We start from the raw sequence: 16,714 nt of genomic DNA on the forward strand, positions 1-16,714 counted from the left end.
GACTTCAGATGAGGCCCGGCAAGTATGTACACGTGCGATGGTCTTCATGTGGGAACATCAAAAGCTTCTTCACAAGGGAACAAGACAACCAAGAGAAACATCGCGGCTTCTCAACGAGAGGAATTTTCATCATATGGCTGGTCATTACGAACGTCCCTCGGGAAAGTCCACATGCCGGCCAGTCTTGTGCCGGGGGGATTAGTGACCGTATCGAAAGTCAATTATGGGATCTATATATTTAAACGGTCGACACCATCTCCTCAAATCCTCTCAAGCAAGTCAATCTTGACATCCAGTCATCAAAACACACTGCCAATAACTACTTGCCTACCTCGTTTCGTATCCAGGCTCAGCACTTCGCCACAAGCCCCTCAATATGCGTTACTCTCAGCTCATTCTCTCCCTCTTCCTCCTCGTTACCTTCGTCATTGCTGTGCCTCTGCCCCTGCCAGTGGATGGCTTGGCTGAGAGGTCCACCAACAGGAAGGGAGACGGGCTGAAAAACTCCAAGACTACGGCCAAGGGAATCCAGAAGAACATCAACATACAAAAGCAGGAGCTGCATGAGACCAAAGACGTAAGGAAGGCTGAAGGAACGAAGAACTTCCGTAAGGAAAAGGGTGAGCTCCAGAGCGAGATCAGGGCAGGACAGAGACAGCGTGAAAGGAACCAGCATACCGCCGATCCGAGCAACAGAAAGCTGGTCAAGGGCCTCAACAAGGTAACACAATATCCAGATACCTTATTTGAGTGAGTGACTATCAAATTTGGGATGTTAACTGTTTGCTTGTAGGTCGAAAAAGCCCAAGCCAAGGAGTACAAGCAAGCCTCGTCTCTGAACGGGGGAAAAGGCGACAGGAAAACATTGAGCAAACTCAACAAGGAAATCAACCAGGGTATCGACGTAAACAGGGAAAATAAAAAGGCCGTGAGTGTTGCCAACAGCTTTCTCAAGGAAGCAGGATACTGACTGTCACCTACAGGCGCTGAGAGGCAGTGGGCGTCACGGTCACTAAACGCGCCAGGGCAGGATCGCAAAGTGATGTGAGGCAAAGCCTCGCATGGGATGGCTGATGCTAGCTAGGATGGGCATGGCGGACGGGAAAAAGTGTAGTTTAAAATTATCAGTTGAGTTCAGTACACACGTGAAGTCAATGCACCATTAATCCACTTTGGGTTATCAATCTTCTGAAGATCAGTGATGGTGATTCAACATGACAAGGTACTTGAAAAAGACTTGCAACGAAGCAAGAGAGTATTGGGCGGCATTGGTTCCCTGGCAGTCTTGTCCAAGCAAACGCAGTCAGAAACCTCGATCAATATGTGGCCCTCACCTATTGTCCTCCTGAGATCTTGGTAGAGAAGCAGGGATCCCTCATCCAATCAACATTTCCATCATACCGCTGGTCTGTCCACGCAGGGCGTATTATCAAGGACGGTCCAGTGGCCCTTGTCTTGGGACGAACTTGAATCCAAGAAGCCGGGCTCCGAATGCCAAGCATCAAATAAACTCCGGTCAAGCTCGAGGTCAGTGGAGAGAATCAATAGAGTTTAGTCGAGAGGCGAGATGATAAATAGGCAGCTGAGATTGACTTTTACGGGAAGCTTTGTATGTGTGCGCTCCGTGTCACCACTCCATGTGCGGACCTGCCGAGGAGGGATCAACCCACTTCAACATCATGCCCCTGAGATTCCAGCATGTTGGGAACCGCTTGTTGGACACCGCGACTCTGAACCGACTTCTGCCATCTCGATGAGGATTCGCATAAAATACAGAATCGAGATCTCGACTTCATGACTTCAGCATTAGCCGACGCAGAATAAGAGTAAAATTCCAGCGTCGTCAGCACTTCAAGCCAATAAAGCAGAGGGAGACTCGCTCGGCCTAGGTCACCGCTGCAAGGGCTGTCAACATGGATGCGGAGACCAGTTCTAGAACCATGAGCTGGGACCCAGGGCTGAAATAGTCAGTGCAGAAGTGCTGTACTGTGAATGCCGAGTTCGTGTTTGTACTTCAGATGACTGCGCGAGATTTATGTTCCGAACAACCATAACCTGTGACCGCAATTGGCTAGGCCCCAGGAACGCTGTTTTATGGGCTTGATGAGAGTCACTTTCACACTTTCACAATTGAAATTACGAGAGTTTGTGGAGGTCAAGCTGTGAGAACGTGCTGAGATATCGTGGTTAGACTCCCAGTGTATGTTTCACGCGTGCAAATGACACCATGCAAAGTCTGAACTGCTAATCTACCGCCTCAGTTGGAACGATTAGATTCTCAGTTGGTTTATCGCAACGACCACTTTTGCTTGAGCAAGTGATGCGGCATGTGTACATGAAGCCTAAAGTTTCTGGCCGTTACCTATGTCCCCTTTCAGCCTCTGTACCCGTTTAAAAGCAGCATCCAACGCCTTATGCGTGTTCTCGAAATAAATGTGGCTAAACTCGCTGCTGGCCTGGCCTTTCATCGTTCGTGCTTGAATACCGTGACTGATAGTACCAGAGCGAGCATAGTGAAAGATCGTTGCAATCTCCCAGTCCTTTCCGCTGCCGTCTTTGCGTGGATCAAACCCGACAATCATCGCATAGCGATCTAGGAGCTCTGCTGGTTCGGGGATGCCTGTAGACTTTCGATTCTCTGACCGAAGGGATTCTGGGGGGCCTGTGATTGACTGGCCGGGCTTGATGTGGTCTTCAAAGAATGGACTCATAAAATAGACGAGATCCATGAGCGGATGTCCAATAGTTGACAGCTCCCAATCAAGGATAGCAATCACTCTTGGTTCCGTGGGGTGGAGTATCTAGGACGAATGAATTGGTTAGCATACCTTCTGATCCATACAGAAAAACAGATCTTACCAAGTTATCAAATTTGAAATCTCCGTGGACAATGGCAAACCGCTCACCGGGGAGGTTGTTCCTCACGTAGTTCATGATGTCGTCATACTTCTCATGAGCTCGGCCAAGGAGCTCACCCGTCTTCTTGTCCCTAACAGCCGCTTGTTGAGATTCTATGCGGCTCCAAGTGTCGCAATGACGAGCGTAGAAACCATTCTTCTTGCCGTAACCTTCCAGACCAATTGCATCTGGATCAAGCGAGTGAAGCCAGGCAAGGGTCTCTGTTGCGGAAAACCAGCTTACTCATCTCGTCAACTTGTGATAGCAGGTGTTGGGATTGTGAGGACTCACGCTTTGCGCCTGTCCGATGGTGAAAGCTCTGCCAGACTCGCATCGGTGAGAATCCTGCCTTTCACAAACTCCATAACCTAAAAGACTCGCATGATTAGTCTGAAATATCTGAGCCTGTGGATCTCTAACGCACGTAGAACGAGGTTCCTATGACCGATTCCTCGGTACACAGGGTGAAAACCCTGGGAACGGGAAAGTTGGGAACAGAGCCAAGGGCCTGAAGGACTCTGAACTCCCGGTCAACCTGATGGGCTACTGGGCTAATCGTCTGACCCTGAGGTTTCTTTCTTAAGATGAACCTTGCACCGCTGTTCCGCGTAGAGAAAGAGTTCCTTGTTAGTGTGCTATGACCATGCTGAGGAGAGACGTAAAGGCTATGAGATTTCAGACTAACGCTGCATCATCAAGAAAATACGTTGGATTGCTCTGGCCATATCCAATCTTGGTTGTTGTAACCGGTAGCTGAAGGCCCGGTATCTTTCCCGACCTATGAAGGTACTGTCCTAGGGCCTCGTTGTCAACATCATGATGTGAACCGGAAGAAGGCATAGCTGTGGTCGGATTTCAGACGCTTGGATCTAAGGAGAGATGATAGATGCAGGAAAAGCCCAATGTTTGCTCGAATACATGACGTTCCCGGGTTGCTGGGAAGACGGAATGCCGGGATGCGGAGATGCGGGGGTGTGGGGATGCCGAAATGCGGGGTTTCCAACAAGCCGAGGGCCCTCGGGTGCCGACGTCAGCGATCTTCATCTGCTGAGTCGAGAATCACAGACGCCAGGCCCAGTATTCTAATTTCAGAGATCTGTACAATAGTAACCAAAAGAGACCAAACTTCAACAGGTGCATGGTGTTTCGGAAACGGTTCCCATACACGTATTGCAGTAATCAACCAGAATCGGCACCTCGACCTTGCGAACGGCCCATCATGAACTTCGAACTTCCAGAGGAGGTACAAGATTACCTTAAACAAATCGACTCTTTTATCAAAGACGCTATTCTTCCGTTGCAACACGAAAATGACAACGATCGCTTCTTCGATCACCGTCGTGAGGCCTCACGAACCCAATGGGACAACCAAGGCCTGCCGACTGAAGACTGGGAGGCGTTGCTTGACAAGACCAAGAAGATTGCCGACAAAGCAGGATTCTATTGCTTTGCATGTCCGAAGGAGTATGGCGGCTCAGGTGTCAAAACGCTGAATTTGTACATGTGCGCCGTGCGATATCATCTCGCATCTCACCCTGTATATGGAGGAGGTGTGAGCCTGGCGAATGATCTTCAGAGCGAGCATAGCATTGTCGGCAACATGCCATTTATTCTTATGTTACATCATTACGGCACTGCGGAACAGAAGAGGGAACTGATTCCCGCCAGCATCCGAGGCGAGTTGAGGGCGACATTCGGACTCACCGAAATCCATCACGGCTCGGATGCTACGCATATGGACACAACAGCCCATGCAACCAAACTCCCGAGCGGCGAACACGGCTTCGTGATAAACGGAAACAAGAAGTGGCAAACAGGCATGCACACCGCCAACCACTGTCTGGTCTTCGCTCGAACCTCCGGCAAGGCCGGGGATGCGCGGGGGATCACAGCTTTTCTGGTTCCTCGGAAAACACCCGGAGTTACCGTCGCTTCATTCGAGTGGACACTAAACATGCCGACCGACCACGCCACGGTTGTGTTTGATAACGTCCAAGTACCCGCGTCATGCATTCTCGGACCTCTAGACAACGGCCTGGCGATTGCGCAGACCTTCACCCACGAGAACAGAATCCGGCAGGCAGCGTCAAGCTGTGGTGCTGCGCGGTACTGCATTGATCGGAGTGTCGAACATGCAAACCGTAGGAAGGTCTTCGGGAAGCCTTTATCAGCCAACCAAGCTATTCAATGGCCTCTCGTGGAACTATCAACGCAAGCGGAGATGCTCAGACTTCTCATCCTGCGCACGGCAGTGGAGATGGACCAAGTCAGCGCCGAGGCCACTGCGGCAGGGAAGGCGCCTTGGGTGGCCATTGAAAAACAGCTTGGTCACAAGATTGCGATGTGCAACTACGTTGCGAATCGTTTGGCGTGCGATTCGGCTGACCGAGCCATTCAGATTCATGGCGGCGATGGATATTCACGACATCTGCCTTTCGAGCATATCTGGAGGCATTTCAGACGATACCGGATCACTGAAGGAAGCGAAGAAGTTCAAATGCGGAAAGTGGCAGCTTATTTGTTCGGATATAAGACAGCAAATAGGGATGACGCGAGTACGGGTGGGCCGAAGCTGTGAAATATGAACGAATGTTGGCCCCTATTCAGGATACATGTACAGCTCGTCAAAGATCTGGATAGTTCATACTGATCTCTACGCTTCCCTGCAACTTTGTCACCACAAAGTCTGGCACAATGACAGTCAGTTTGGAAGCAAGGAAACTGTCCATTTGACTACCAATTATCCCCATATTGTCTATGCGAAGACATTCGTCAGCGCATCAGCGTACTCCGTATATGAAGATCCCATTTTCTCGATGTCGTAGTCATTCCAGTAACCTCCACCGGCAACCTCATATTGAGTATCCCAGCCAGCGAATCGGGCTTCCGCTTGCTCAGGTGTGACCCCTTGCGATGGCTTGGCGTCGTTGATTACCCACACGAGAGGAATGACCTTCATTCCCAACGCCGTCTGCCATGTTCCTGGGTTATTGCCAGCTCCACCGTCGTAGACCTGTAGGTAAACCCGGTCAAGAAGGCCCGGACTGGCCGCCTCAATCTGGCTTCTCACTGATGCCCAGAACCCGCTGTTGGTGTACGGCGCAATGGAATACTGGTATCCAATGCTGCCGAGGAGCTGAGCAAAGCTCACGGTGCTTGCCACATCGTACACACTCTCGTCATCGTTGTTGAATGCGTCCAGGTCCCATTCCGTCTTCAGAATTTGGAAGCCTCGGTAGAGGATTGAGTCCGTGCCGGTCCCGTTGCTGTTAATGAGACTTCTGATGTTTTGGAACGTCGTGTCGTGGGATACTAGAGAGACTTCTACTCTGTTGATATTGGTCGTTCCGGTTTTGAAAGACTGAATCTTCTCGGAAAGGACATCTCCGCCGACGTATTGTCCGTTGGTCACCACAGGAGCGTCGACGGCTTCTCCCGCATCGCCTGTTGAGTAGTAGACGAGGTCTCCGTTTTCGAGAACGCCGATTCTGAAGATGAGAAGTGTGTCAAAGCCCGAGGTCTTGAGTGCCGTCGTGTCTGATTGGAGGACGTCTTTGAAGAGATAGATGGACTTCACATTCTGGTTGGTTTGGGCGAAGACAGTTGTCGAAATGAACAAAGTGAGAAGAAGCGCCTGCGTGGCAACGCGGGTCCACAGGTTTCTGAGAGCGTACATTGCGAGGAGGATAGATCACGCCGCCAGTGGCATTGGAGCATTCACTTGTACGACATCACCAGCCTTCGGCATGGAGGGCGTGCTCTCAATCTTATAGTGGCGTCACGAACTACATGATGGCAGACGGGTCGATGCTGATCTGCCAATCTCCCCTCACACGGCGTAACGTAGCAGCTGTGAACGAGGCCCTGTGAGGTATTGGACGTGAGGATTGGCAGGATTCTTGGTTTAACGCGGCCGATTGCGGGGCTGGTAACCTGCCAAGATCACGGATGGCCTGACTGCATCGGTACCATCCATCCCATGCATGGCTAGGACTAAATTGGTTTTTGTTTTCTTGGTAGATACATAATAGGGACAAGAAGCTCGGATTAAGGGAGTTCGGCCGAACAGGATGCACCATCGTCATTGCGTGGAGGTGCGGCCGGTGGCTGTTCATACCCCGCCCGCCCGTTGCGACCTTCCGGTAATAGATAATGCAGCCGATATCTGAGCAAATCCCTTGCCCGAAGCCATCATAAGGGCTGGCGTGTTCACTATGTCAGTGAAGCAAATCACGAGTCTCCGAAACGGGGTGACGGGCAAGAAAAGATCCAGTCGGCTTTTACAATCACTCAACTATGAGTAAGGATCGCGACTATCTTTTTACTGAGCTTGCTAGTAAGCTTTAGATATCTCAGCCGAGGGATCGACTAGCCATGATGTAACTTTAATCCATCTTTCATCAAGTAGCAGTTAGATTTGAGTAATATGAACTGCCTGTCGCTGATTTATTATTGGCTGTGCGATTTCCAGGGCGGAACATCTAGATAAACGTCTTCCCACATGTTTAGTCTCACGTCTCCTGAGACCTTTCTAGCGCATGTAAACCACCACACCATGGACTTCTAAACATCCGGTCCCGTCGAGAACTTGACGCAGAAGTATGCACTGCCGACATATTCTCTTCGCAGGCCACAGTTCTCAGGAAAACGTAGCGATGGTTTAGTTTATCTAGACTTTCGCCAACTCATTAATTTGGATCCAGACAGTTATGATAAGCTTCAAAATCGCCAAAACAAAGTGTGGACTCCGCGTGGTTTGACTCAGATGGAGTCGCCCGCATGGGAGCAGCATGCGTTGATGTAATGACATTTGTGTGGTTTCAAACTCTGAGACTCCGAACAGTTCCTGGCCGACATCATCCCGTAAACAATAATAAAGACGTGTTCTTTTTCTTATCCGGGAGTAGGTCGAAGACCAAAGAAAAGCATCTTCGTCTCACCTCAAAGGCGTTGTTGCGGTAAGCCAATGAGAGCTCAACATTACATGGCAACTCGCTCCTTCCCTCTCTTTCACGACGAGCCCAGCTTCACCTTTTTTAAAGACTCGACCGGTTTTTTTTTTTTTTTTCGCTTATCTCAATTTCGAGTTTTCAACGGGCACCTTCCTCGTACTGGGGACACCCGAGTTGCCTCTCGAATTCTCCTCCACACCGGATTTTCACGACTTCCTCTTGGACTTCCACGTCTCACCTCCTCCATCCAACCTTCGACTCGCGAATATCAACCATCCTCATCTTCGATCTTCTACAATCTTTAGCCGACTCGGACATTTTTCTTTTGCTTATCTTGCGGACGATTCACGATATAGTTTGCTCTGCCGACTGCGTCCTCTACGTTAGACGCTACCTGCGATATTCTCGATCAGCCCGTCACTTTGGAAATAGCACAAAGCGTTGCTCAAGAATCTCTCACCATGCCGCGATACGGATGTACGGCTCTCCTGACCTTCCATTCTACTCCTTTCTGATCGTCAACTGCAGTTGCCCCCCGACGAACCCATCCCCAGCCTGTCGCGAACCCGGCCCGGGAGCCCCAGCCAGCTCCTGTTCGCCGCAGCCCTCGCCGTCGCGCCGGTCGACCTGAGTACAACGTGGACTTGCTATTCAGCCCGAAGCGGTATTACGGCCAAGCGGGAAATAATCGCTCGGCTCATTCGATTCGCCCGGTCCCGCGACTGGTTCTCGAGAAGAAGCCCGATGTCGCCGCCCCTGCCGACGGCCTCGCTCTCCAGTCTCCGGCTCCGATGGTGAAGCCCAGAGACCTGACTGCCAGAAACTGCGATTGCGATAGACCGAACACCGAGAAGCCGTACATCTTCACCCGATGTGGCCATGTATGTCTGACCGCTGCGAAATTCCGCTGGAAACCAACCCCTTGCTAACCTCACCAGTCGGCTTGCCAGTCTTGCGTCGACAACCGTGGTACTTGCTGCGGCAAGATGCAGAATCTTCAACTCAACTACCAGGCCGGCGAGTCAACTTGCCAGGTGTGCCTGGATGACACGGTCAGCAGCTGGTGTGTTCTCGTCTGTGGTAAGCTCGATCCTCCCACGTCAATTTCCCACCTTTTACTGACGGTTCTCTCCAGGACACAGAACGTGCAAGGATTGCTTCAACAGCATCGCTAAAGACAGCCGTCTTCGCAAATGCCCGACTTGCAGAAGAGTTTTCCAGGTTGGATACATCACTGCGCCCGATGCGTAACTCCCCGCTACAATGCAAGAGATTGTTTCCATCATTGGCTTAGGGGACGAATGGCGGAATTGACGACTACTTTCACTATCGACTTCATGTGCAGAGGGAGAGCCATCCGTTGAGTTTCTTCGGGGACACGAGACATGACGCAGTCTTCGAGGTTCATCAGCATTGCTGCATTTTGCTGGCATGCCGCACGTATCGAACTTGTGCTTATCGAGATACAGGTTTCGACACGGGAAACACTGAAGCGATCGCACCGCGGGGTTTTCTGATCATGTTTTTGTTTTGGAGTTTGGGACTGGAAAAAGAAGGAAGTCATGGCAGGTTGGCTTGGTGACATTTGGTTTTATAATCTGGGAGAGGACGGTGGGAATTGCATCTTTCGCCGTTATTTGGGTCGCATTGGAGGCAGGCACCGTACTTGAGCATGGGGAGTTCATATTACAGCATCGTGATATCAATTCAAAAGTATTTTGTTTCGTAAACGCCCAGGGTAATGAGTTTGTTCGGCCCGTGATGTTCACTTGGGCCTGATGCCACCGAGATAAAGCTTTCGAGATCATCTTCATTGAGCGCACCTGGAGCTGTATGCCGTTGGGACAAAGAGAGACGGCCTCTCCTGCACCAAGTGGACTTTCCGTCGCCGGCAAGCGTGCTTCCGATGCCATTGTATCCTACCTTCCTCCGTTGATCTCGAGCCTAGAGTCTCTACTTCGACCTATGTTATTTCTCCAGCATCCGTCCTTCCTTGATCCACTGTCAACTCAAAATCAACTACTTCATAATCACAAATATTGCTTCATCAAGCCACGCATCCCACAATCATTCTTCGAGCCATACGCTTGAAAGAAAAGTTCTAGATATCATTTCCACGCACCAGAGCCAACCTCCTCCAAGCGAGACATCATGTGCGGTAGAACCAGGCACATTTGGGTTTGCCCATGCGAAGACTTCATCACCGGCAAGGAGTCCTGCCCTCGTGTGAAAGCTGAGGACAGAATCACCGGCCATATCGTTTGCATCCAAATCAGTGTGGTTTTCCACTACTGCAACGACTGGTTTACCAATCAACCCTTCGAAATCGTCCTCTCGTCTCACGTCACACCGAACATGATCTGCCCCCGATTTTACTGGCAACACGAAACGGAACATCGCGAGATGTGCACCAGCTGCCGCCACGCACGATGCCGTAACATAGACACGGGGGAAGTAGCGTTTTGAGGAGGACGAAGGAAATAGGTCATGGAAGGGCTGCATGGTTTGTTTGGTGTTCATGCCGTACATTGCTCGAGGCAGAGGGTGGAGTTATGGATGCAGACAAGCGAATACTACATGTCTTGGTGTTCGTCGCATACGCTTGAAGATGCTGCGGTTGGAGCTTTGCGGGAAATGGACGTGGTTTATTAACTTGATAGCGGGTTATTCTCGTGATATAGACGAGGATAGGGTATAAATGACGAGCAAAAGAACTAGGAAATACATCTGCCCAGCGATGGCGCTTCACCAGCCATTATCATAATCAACTGAGTAACGCCTTCTTTGCCTTCTCCTTTTCCTCCTTCTTAGCCGCCTTTGCTTCCTTCAGAATACCAGAGTAAAACAAAAGCCTGTCCCTCTTGTATCGCAGCCCTTTTTTCCTTCGAGCATTTAGAAAGGAGACTTGGACCTTGGCCCAGTCCAACGGGATTCCCTTGTATATGTTTTCCTCCTCCTGTCGAAGCAGCTCTTCGTCCGTCATTCTAGTGTTGTAGTGGTAGGCGCCCTTCCCAGCTGTTCCTGATGCTTCTTGATTTTTGTTCTCGTCTGGGAGTATTGATGTGCGACAGGTCTGCGTGTCTTCCGGGGTTGGGGCCGGGGTTACTGAGAAGTTGGACAACGCCGATGTGGCCTTTGCCATGTTCAACGTGAAGACATCGGTCGTCGCGTTCTCCGCAACGGCCATGATGAAGTAGTGAAATGATAAGCACTGATAGGAAGTCAGAACATTGAGCCCTTCCAATATGACGGATAGCGGCGGCGGCGTCAATACCTTTGGACTTGCTAGCTTTGAGGCGGCCAACAATGACTGTTCAGGAGTGGATGAGAAAAGTCGCAGACCCGGCGAGAGAACAGCCCAAAAGAAAATACGGGAGACCGCAAATAAAGCGGTTACGCAGTGGGACCGGATCCGTATGCGGGACGATTTATATGATGCCTCGTTGGGCGAAACGCCGGGGCATTAATCCATCCGATGATCGACACCAACAACAGGTCTTGACGCCGGCGTTCCGCGTTGGAGCAAACAATGAGTAGCGTTGCCAAACAACCCCCTGGAATGTTGCACGTATTTGGGTTTCTGGCTGAACCCTTGCTGTTTGCCATTGCCTGCAGTCTCCACCAAGACAAGGTGGGCTCATATCGTGCGGTGCTACGCAGAACTTGATGTCAAATACACCATGAGCGAGAGGATGAATCGGCGTCTCAATGGCCGAGTCAAAAATCATATTGATCACATATCATAAGGGGATGTCATCGTTGTTTCTTCTTCCATGGCCGTAAGCTCGCAGTCGAGCACAAGCGCGTTGGCTCGTTGATTGCCAAGAGGTTTTATGCAGTTGGTTGGTGCTTGGTGCAGGCGTGGTATTCAGACCGGGGGTCGGAGCCGGGGAGCTAGTCCGGCGTGTTGTCTCCTTCCCGTCTCATCACATGGAATTTACAGACAAGCATGGATGTAAATCCTTCATCCACGAGGCTTTCGATGATGCGACGCTGAGGCGGCGTTTATTCAGTCTCAATCTGCGGAGCCGAACTTGCCGCCATATGACTACCACCAAGACGCATGTATATTCTGGAGAAGGCGACATCTTCCTCGTCCAATAGGCAATTGGCCACCGTGAGGCTCACTTGTAACTGAGACCCGGAACAAACTAGTCATATCAGTGCCAACGTTTACTGCAAGAATTAATGACATGTCGCCTAAGCCTATGAGGCGAGATCACATCTTCAGACTTCGTCTAGTCCTCCAAGAGCTATGATGTTCGCATGCTGGCCAGGTTCATGCCCGGTCGAATCAGTGGCTCCAACTTCCATCGAAGCAGCAAAAGTCATGTTTACACCAAGAGACATCATTATCGTTGCATACAAAATCACACGCGTAGTACGTTATATAAAGTTGTTGGAAGTCTTAATACTCGAGCTTTCTCAGGTAACACTGTACGTTTAGTTGGTTTTGGACTGTATTAGGAGAAGACTAGATACAACAGACCTTGATCCCGTATTTCGATGGTCCTTCCGTTTGCTCCTTCCAACTGAAACACCTCTCTGGTTTGAGCAAGTTCAACCACCTCTCTTTCAACAAAGAAGGCCTGCTGGCGAAATGGCAACGCGTCGGATTTCGGTAATCAATACTCAATACTCCGAAGATTGCAGGTTCGAGTCCTGCGCAGGTCGCAACTTCTTTTTACCCATTTCTTTCGTTTTTTGCTGTTATTTACTTAGTTATAAGGCCAACTATCTAGAGAAGCCCGACTGCATACTTGCCTCTCGTGGATTTTTCATTCACTCAAACTTGTTTGTTTTTATAAATACACCTAAATGAGGAAGAAGTCTAAACGATGACCGCAACCTCAGCTATATCACTGAGGTAAATATGTCGTTCAACCTAGCCAAGACCTTCAGAATAGGGCAAGCCAAGGCAAACTAGATTGCTAGTCTTGGCTCTTTGAAACCGGGGGCACTCTTAGAACCAACCTCCTACTAAATCTACAGAATATTCCTGGCGAAACCATGTTCATGTGAGAACGTGCTCCAAAGGCTTCGTGGGTACAAATGGAATGACACGAAATGCGGGCAAGTACGTCGAACGACATTGTCTTCTACGATGTGAGTGAACGTTACTGGAGAAACGGAAACTTAGTGCTGATGGCCTCATCGAGAAAAAAACCCTACGTGTTGGATAATTCGGTGTCTCCAGAGCTCAGTAATGCGACATACCAGATCGGATCGGAGCAAAAGGTTGCCACTTTCCGATGTGTCAGATCTGCAGTGACACATCGGATACGGATGTTCTGCTGCAGCAGTTTTTGCAGCAGGAAAATACTAAGCATGCTAAAGTTCCATCAACACATAAAACCCGTGGTGGTCATGACGGTTTTGAATATAATCTTCAACCACTGACTCTTCAAGTTCCCAAAGTGGAAAATGCTCCCCACTTGACTGCCTGCCGAGCCTTTGGAATTACCCAAGCATCATGCAGGTTCATTTTTATTGACTTGGGGCTTGCAACCAGACCACGTTGATTGGGCACGTTGCGAATTAGCGCGTGATCTCGGTGTGATTGGAGATCATTCCCCTGATAAGACACCTCTGCGTGATGTGCTCACATATCATCTTCGTTGGCCCGCCTTGATCGGAAGGCAAGGGTCAGCTCCCCGGAGGCGCTGTCCCAACAAGACTTCGCGGAACCCTGGCTCCTCGCCATTCAACTGTTACCGACGCTATGGAAGCCCCCTGCTCCGAAGGCACCTGGTTCAGCTATTTGCAAACAAATAAGTAGCGGGTGACGCAGTGTGTGTTGCATTTCTAAAAGCCGGACAATATTTGCTCGCTGTTGGTGCCAGCCTGGATATGTGCGCTGCAATGGGAGCGTATTGCTTCTCAGCGTATCGACTCACGCACATCGCTCATATTCTACAGACTACGGCCGAACAGTCTCTCATTTTTTTGCGCTCTGTGCAGAAGAGACGCTTAAGCGAGACGACTTGACCGGAAGAAGCACCTATAGCACAATCTATCTGACGGGGGACACCGGGATCACTGCCCGTTAACGCCAGTGAACCAGACCCCTGAAGACTGCCTGTTTGCCTCAAATTCGCCGGTCATCATCACACCGCATCCCATCGCCCTGACTTGGCATGTCCAGACGAAAAGTCTTAAGACGAGTCGCAGCCTCACACTTCCTCGTTCGCAACTGTGAATCCTTGGCAGTCCATAGTCTACATATACCATTGACATCACGGCCCGTATGGACGGCGACATGGAGCGCCCGCACTCTCCCGGGTCACCATTGATCGAGGAAAATCGGGGCTGGCACATGCCCGACGGCCTGACGCACCTCCGACCAGAGTCTCCGGGGCCAGATCCGGAGCTCAACGACTACTGCGCTCTTTGCGCCCTGGGGCCACGACGAGACAACACCGCCGAGACGCCAAATGCCAACAGAAGTCGGCTTGTGGGCTTGCTAAAGTTGGTAATACGCGAAGCCCCGGGTCCGGGCAAGCCGGGGCCGTCAGACGAACAAGCCAAAATGATTGGCAAATACATCAATGAGGTCTGTCGAACAGACTCGAGACAATGGAGAGTTCAGACACTGTCCTTTTGTGAGAAGTGTCGTGACGGTTGGTACGGTATTTTGGGTTCGGACCCCGGAATCGTACGGAGTTTATGTTCGTGAGTACTTGACGTAACCCTCCCGACGATCGTCGTTGATGAGTTGGACAACAGTCCGCATGATCGATGCGAGGATGCTGTTCTGGGAAGTTGGCACTGGCTGTGGCATTGGTACTGGGCCGAGAAGAAGAAAGAAGAGAGGAAAACGCTGGACAGGATACACTCGCGGTGACAGCGGGCAAGGTGCTGATTCACTGACTCTATGTGAGCATGCTGGTTGGATCTATGCGTCTTCAAAATGGCTGCCGAATCCGTTCACAGGGAAGGTCTATCTTTCATGACCAGGAGCCTATGGCGAAAATTTAAATCAAGCAGTCTTTCATGACCAGAAACAACATTAGCGCAAAAGCAGCAACGATGAGATTGTCGACGTCACAGTCAGCTGGTGACGACGGCATCAACTCGTCTCCATCTTTCGTGTGACGGGGCGAGAGAACAGTTTTCTATTGAGACTTCTCTCCAGTCACCCGGGGTGGTCGTGTGATGCTACTAGGCTCAAAATACTTTGACTTGGATCTATATGGAAGCTGGAGTGGACTTAATGGGACAGAGTCTAATTGATGGAACATCGAAGAAACCACGTTCAACACCAGTTTCATAGCCGTTGAAGCATAGCTCCTGAATCTTGATGAATTGAAAGACTTTCGTAGATTCCTACTTAGTCAAGATTCGATTTTATCTGTGCAACCAGTCTCTCCGAGGTCGCTTTTGTTGTCGTCGTATGGCGCCCTGCTGTTGGACTCTTCTATTTCCTCCTCAGCGCAACTATTAGCCAAGATAAGAAGACGTATCCCTGGGTCATCTATGTGTCTCGGGAGACCTATGCGGGACCGTTGCGCCCCTCGGCCCTCGGGTAAATATGTATTACTTTCTCTATGTTAGCGCTATTCATTCAACAGTCAGGACTGATCCAAAGCTTAATCATACCTGCCATGTCAAAGCATAAGGAGGGAGTTTTGTTCGTTCGAATATTGAACGTTAAATGCGTACTCGCTGCGTACGGCGAGATGTCGAATACAGCCAGAAGAAGAAGGGTTGCGGCAGAGTATTGCGGGGCGAATTACAAATGCAATCGGTGTCTCGAGAGACAGTTGAGGCTTGAACATTTCTCGTCCGGTTATCGCCGTTGTGATTCTTTTGCATTTTGGCTCTGGCAGCGCCTCTGGCTTTCCAGTTCAACTTCGTGGGGCAGTAGCTTTGCTACACCGCTGCCGCTGAATGTATTCTCACGTCTTTCACGACTCTTGGATCGACAGTGTAAGCCTTGCAAGATGCTATTCGTATCGTTTGAAGCGGGTTCCATTGCAGCCAAAGAAGCCTCCTCATCGTGGAGAGAAGCTTCCGGGCTAGCTTTTGCCACGTAAGCAACTTGATGTTCAGAAACAAACGACCCCGTCCCTGGCGAGAAGCCCGCGACATTGCTGCGTTTCGATCGCGCATTGGGGTTTGAAGCGGCCACTGATCTGACTGTGGCCCTGTGTCGGTCCTTGTCTTGGGGGTGAGATATGTTAATATACTTTAAGGTTTTAGCGCCTGCGATGTCGAGAGATTTGGCTGCTTTGGGCCTTCTGGACTTGACGTTCTTTGTGGCAGTCTGTGCTCGTCCACGTTGAGTTTTCGATGGCTGTTCGCAACCTGTTTTGATGTCTTCTGGTGCACTTTGTGAGGCGTCCTGGTCTTCCGTTGCGTTGTTGTTCCAGGCATCCCGTACAGGATCATAGAACGGCCGTCGCATAGAATCCGATGTCGTAGACTGGGATGGCTCCGCGATGGCCCGGCTCAAGTGGGTCATGGTATCCGGGCTGGTCGTCGGTTCATAGCAATTGCCGGATGTGTCAAGCACCCCAGGTGTCCGGAGGAATGGAGTCGTCTGTTTCCGCTGGGATCCTCGGGATTTGGGGGACTTTTCGCGCTTGAATCTGCCTGCAACAGGGTCGAAATTTAGAAATTCTTTCTTTGGTCCCATGCCGACCGTTTTGCTTGCTCCACCTGGCCGCGAACGGGCGGACGAGGATTGCGGGCTAAGATGACGGAGATGTTGATGAGGGGTAACGGGCCAGGATCCGAATTTGGGAGGAGACTGGAATCGGGCACATCAGCGGAGTTAGAATGGGCGAGGATCTGTGCAACGAAGAACTTTTGAGCGACCTGATCGTCGTCAGCAGGTGTCTTGTATCCTAATCTCGCAACCT

At 50.5% G+C, this 16,714-nt stretch overlaps 6 protein-coding genes across 6 annotated transcripts; 3 read left to right on the forward strand and 3 right to left on the reverse strand.

The window, feature by feature from the left end:
- Positions 1-376: 376 nt before the first annotated feature.
- Positions 377-970, forward strand: CkaCkLH20_04337 (uncharacterized protein; the record flags this gene model as incomplete). The annotated part of the gene is made up of 2 exons (XM_038887056.1): positions 377-721; positions 794-970. The coding sequence occupies 2 exons, from the start codon at positions 377-379 to the stop codon at positions 968-970; spliced, it is 522 nt and encodes a 173-aa protein (XP_038747760.1).
- A 1,372-nt stretch (positions 971-2,342) lies between these two features.
- CkaCkLH20_04338 (phosphotransferase enzyme family domain protein) lies at positions 2,343-3,738 on the reverse strand (the record flags this gene model as incomplete). The annotated part of the gene is made up of 5 exons (XM_038887057.1): positions 2,343-2,801; positions 2,860-3,136; positions 3,190-3,266; positions 3,323-3,533; positions 3,584-3,738. 5 exons carry the CDS (start codon positions 3,736-3,738, stop codon positions 2,343-2,345), a joined length of 1,179 nt encoding a protein of 392 aa, XP_038747761.1.
- A 379-nt stretch (positions 3,739-4,117) lies between these two features.
- Positions 4,118-5,476, forward strand: CkaCkLH20_04339 (uncharacterized protein; the record flags this gene model as incomplete). The annotated part of the gene is made up of 1 exon (XM_038887058.1): positions 4,118-5,476. The coding sequence occupies one exon, from the start codon at positions 4,118-4,120 to the stop codon at positions 5,474-5,476; it is 1,359 nt and encodes a 452-aa protein (XP_038747762.1).
- A 177-nt stretch (positions 5,477-5,653) lies between these two features.
- CkaCkLH20_04340 (s1d (lysyl endopeptidase) subfamily c-terminal domain protein) lies at positions 5,654-6,574 on the reverse strand (the record flags this gene model as incomplete). The annotated part of the gene is made up of 1 exon (XM_038887059.1): positions 5,654-6,574. The coding sequence occupies one exon, from the start codon at positions 6,572-6,574 to the stop codon at positions 5,654-5,656; it is 921 nt and encodes a 306-aa protein (XP_038747763.1).
- A 1,998-nt stretch (positions 6,575-8,572) lies between these two features.
- On the forward strand, positions 8,573-9,101 carry CkaCkLH20_04341 (uncharacterized protein; the record flags this gene model as incomplete). The annotated part of the gene is made up of 3 exons (XM_038887060.1): positions 8,573-8,731; positions 8,789-8,930; positions 8,986-9,101. 3 exons carry the CDS (start codon positions 8,573-8,575, stop codon positions 9,099-9,101), a joined length of 417 nt encoding a protein of 138 aa, XP_038747764.1.
- Positions 9,102-10,614: 1,513 nt separating this feature from the next.
- Positions 10,615-11,037, reverse strand: CkaCkLH20_04342 (uncharacterized protein; the record flags this gene model as incomplete). The annotated part of the gene is made up of 1 exon (XM_038887061.1): positions 10,615-11,037. One exon carries the CDS (start codon positions 11,035-11,037, stop codon positions 10,615-10,617), a length of 423 nt encoding a protein of 140 aa, XP_038747765.1.
- Between the last annotated feature and the right edge of the window lie 5,677 nt (positions 11,038-16,714).

This window comes from Colletotrichum karsti (genome assembly GCF_011947395.1).
Source record: "Colletotrichum karsti strain CkLH20 chromosome Unknown Scaffold11, whole genome shotgun sequence".
NCBI lineage: Eukaryota > Fungi > Ascomycota > Sordariomycetes > Glomerellales > Glomerellaceae > Colletotrichum > Colletotrichum karsti.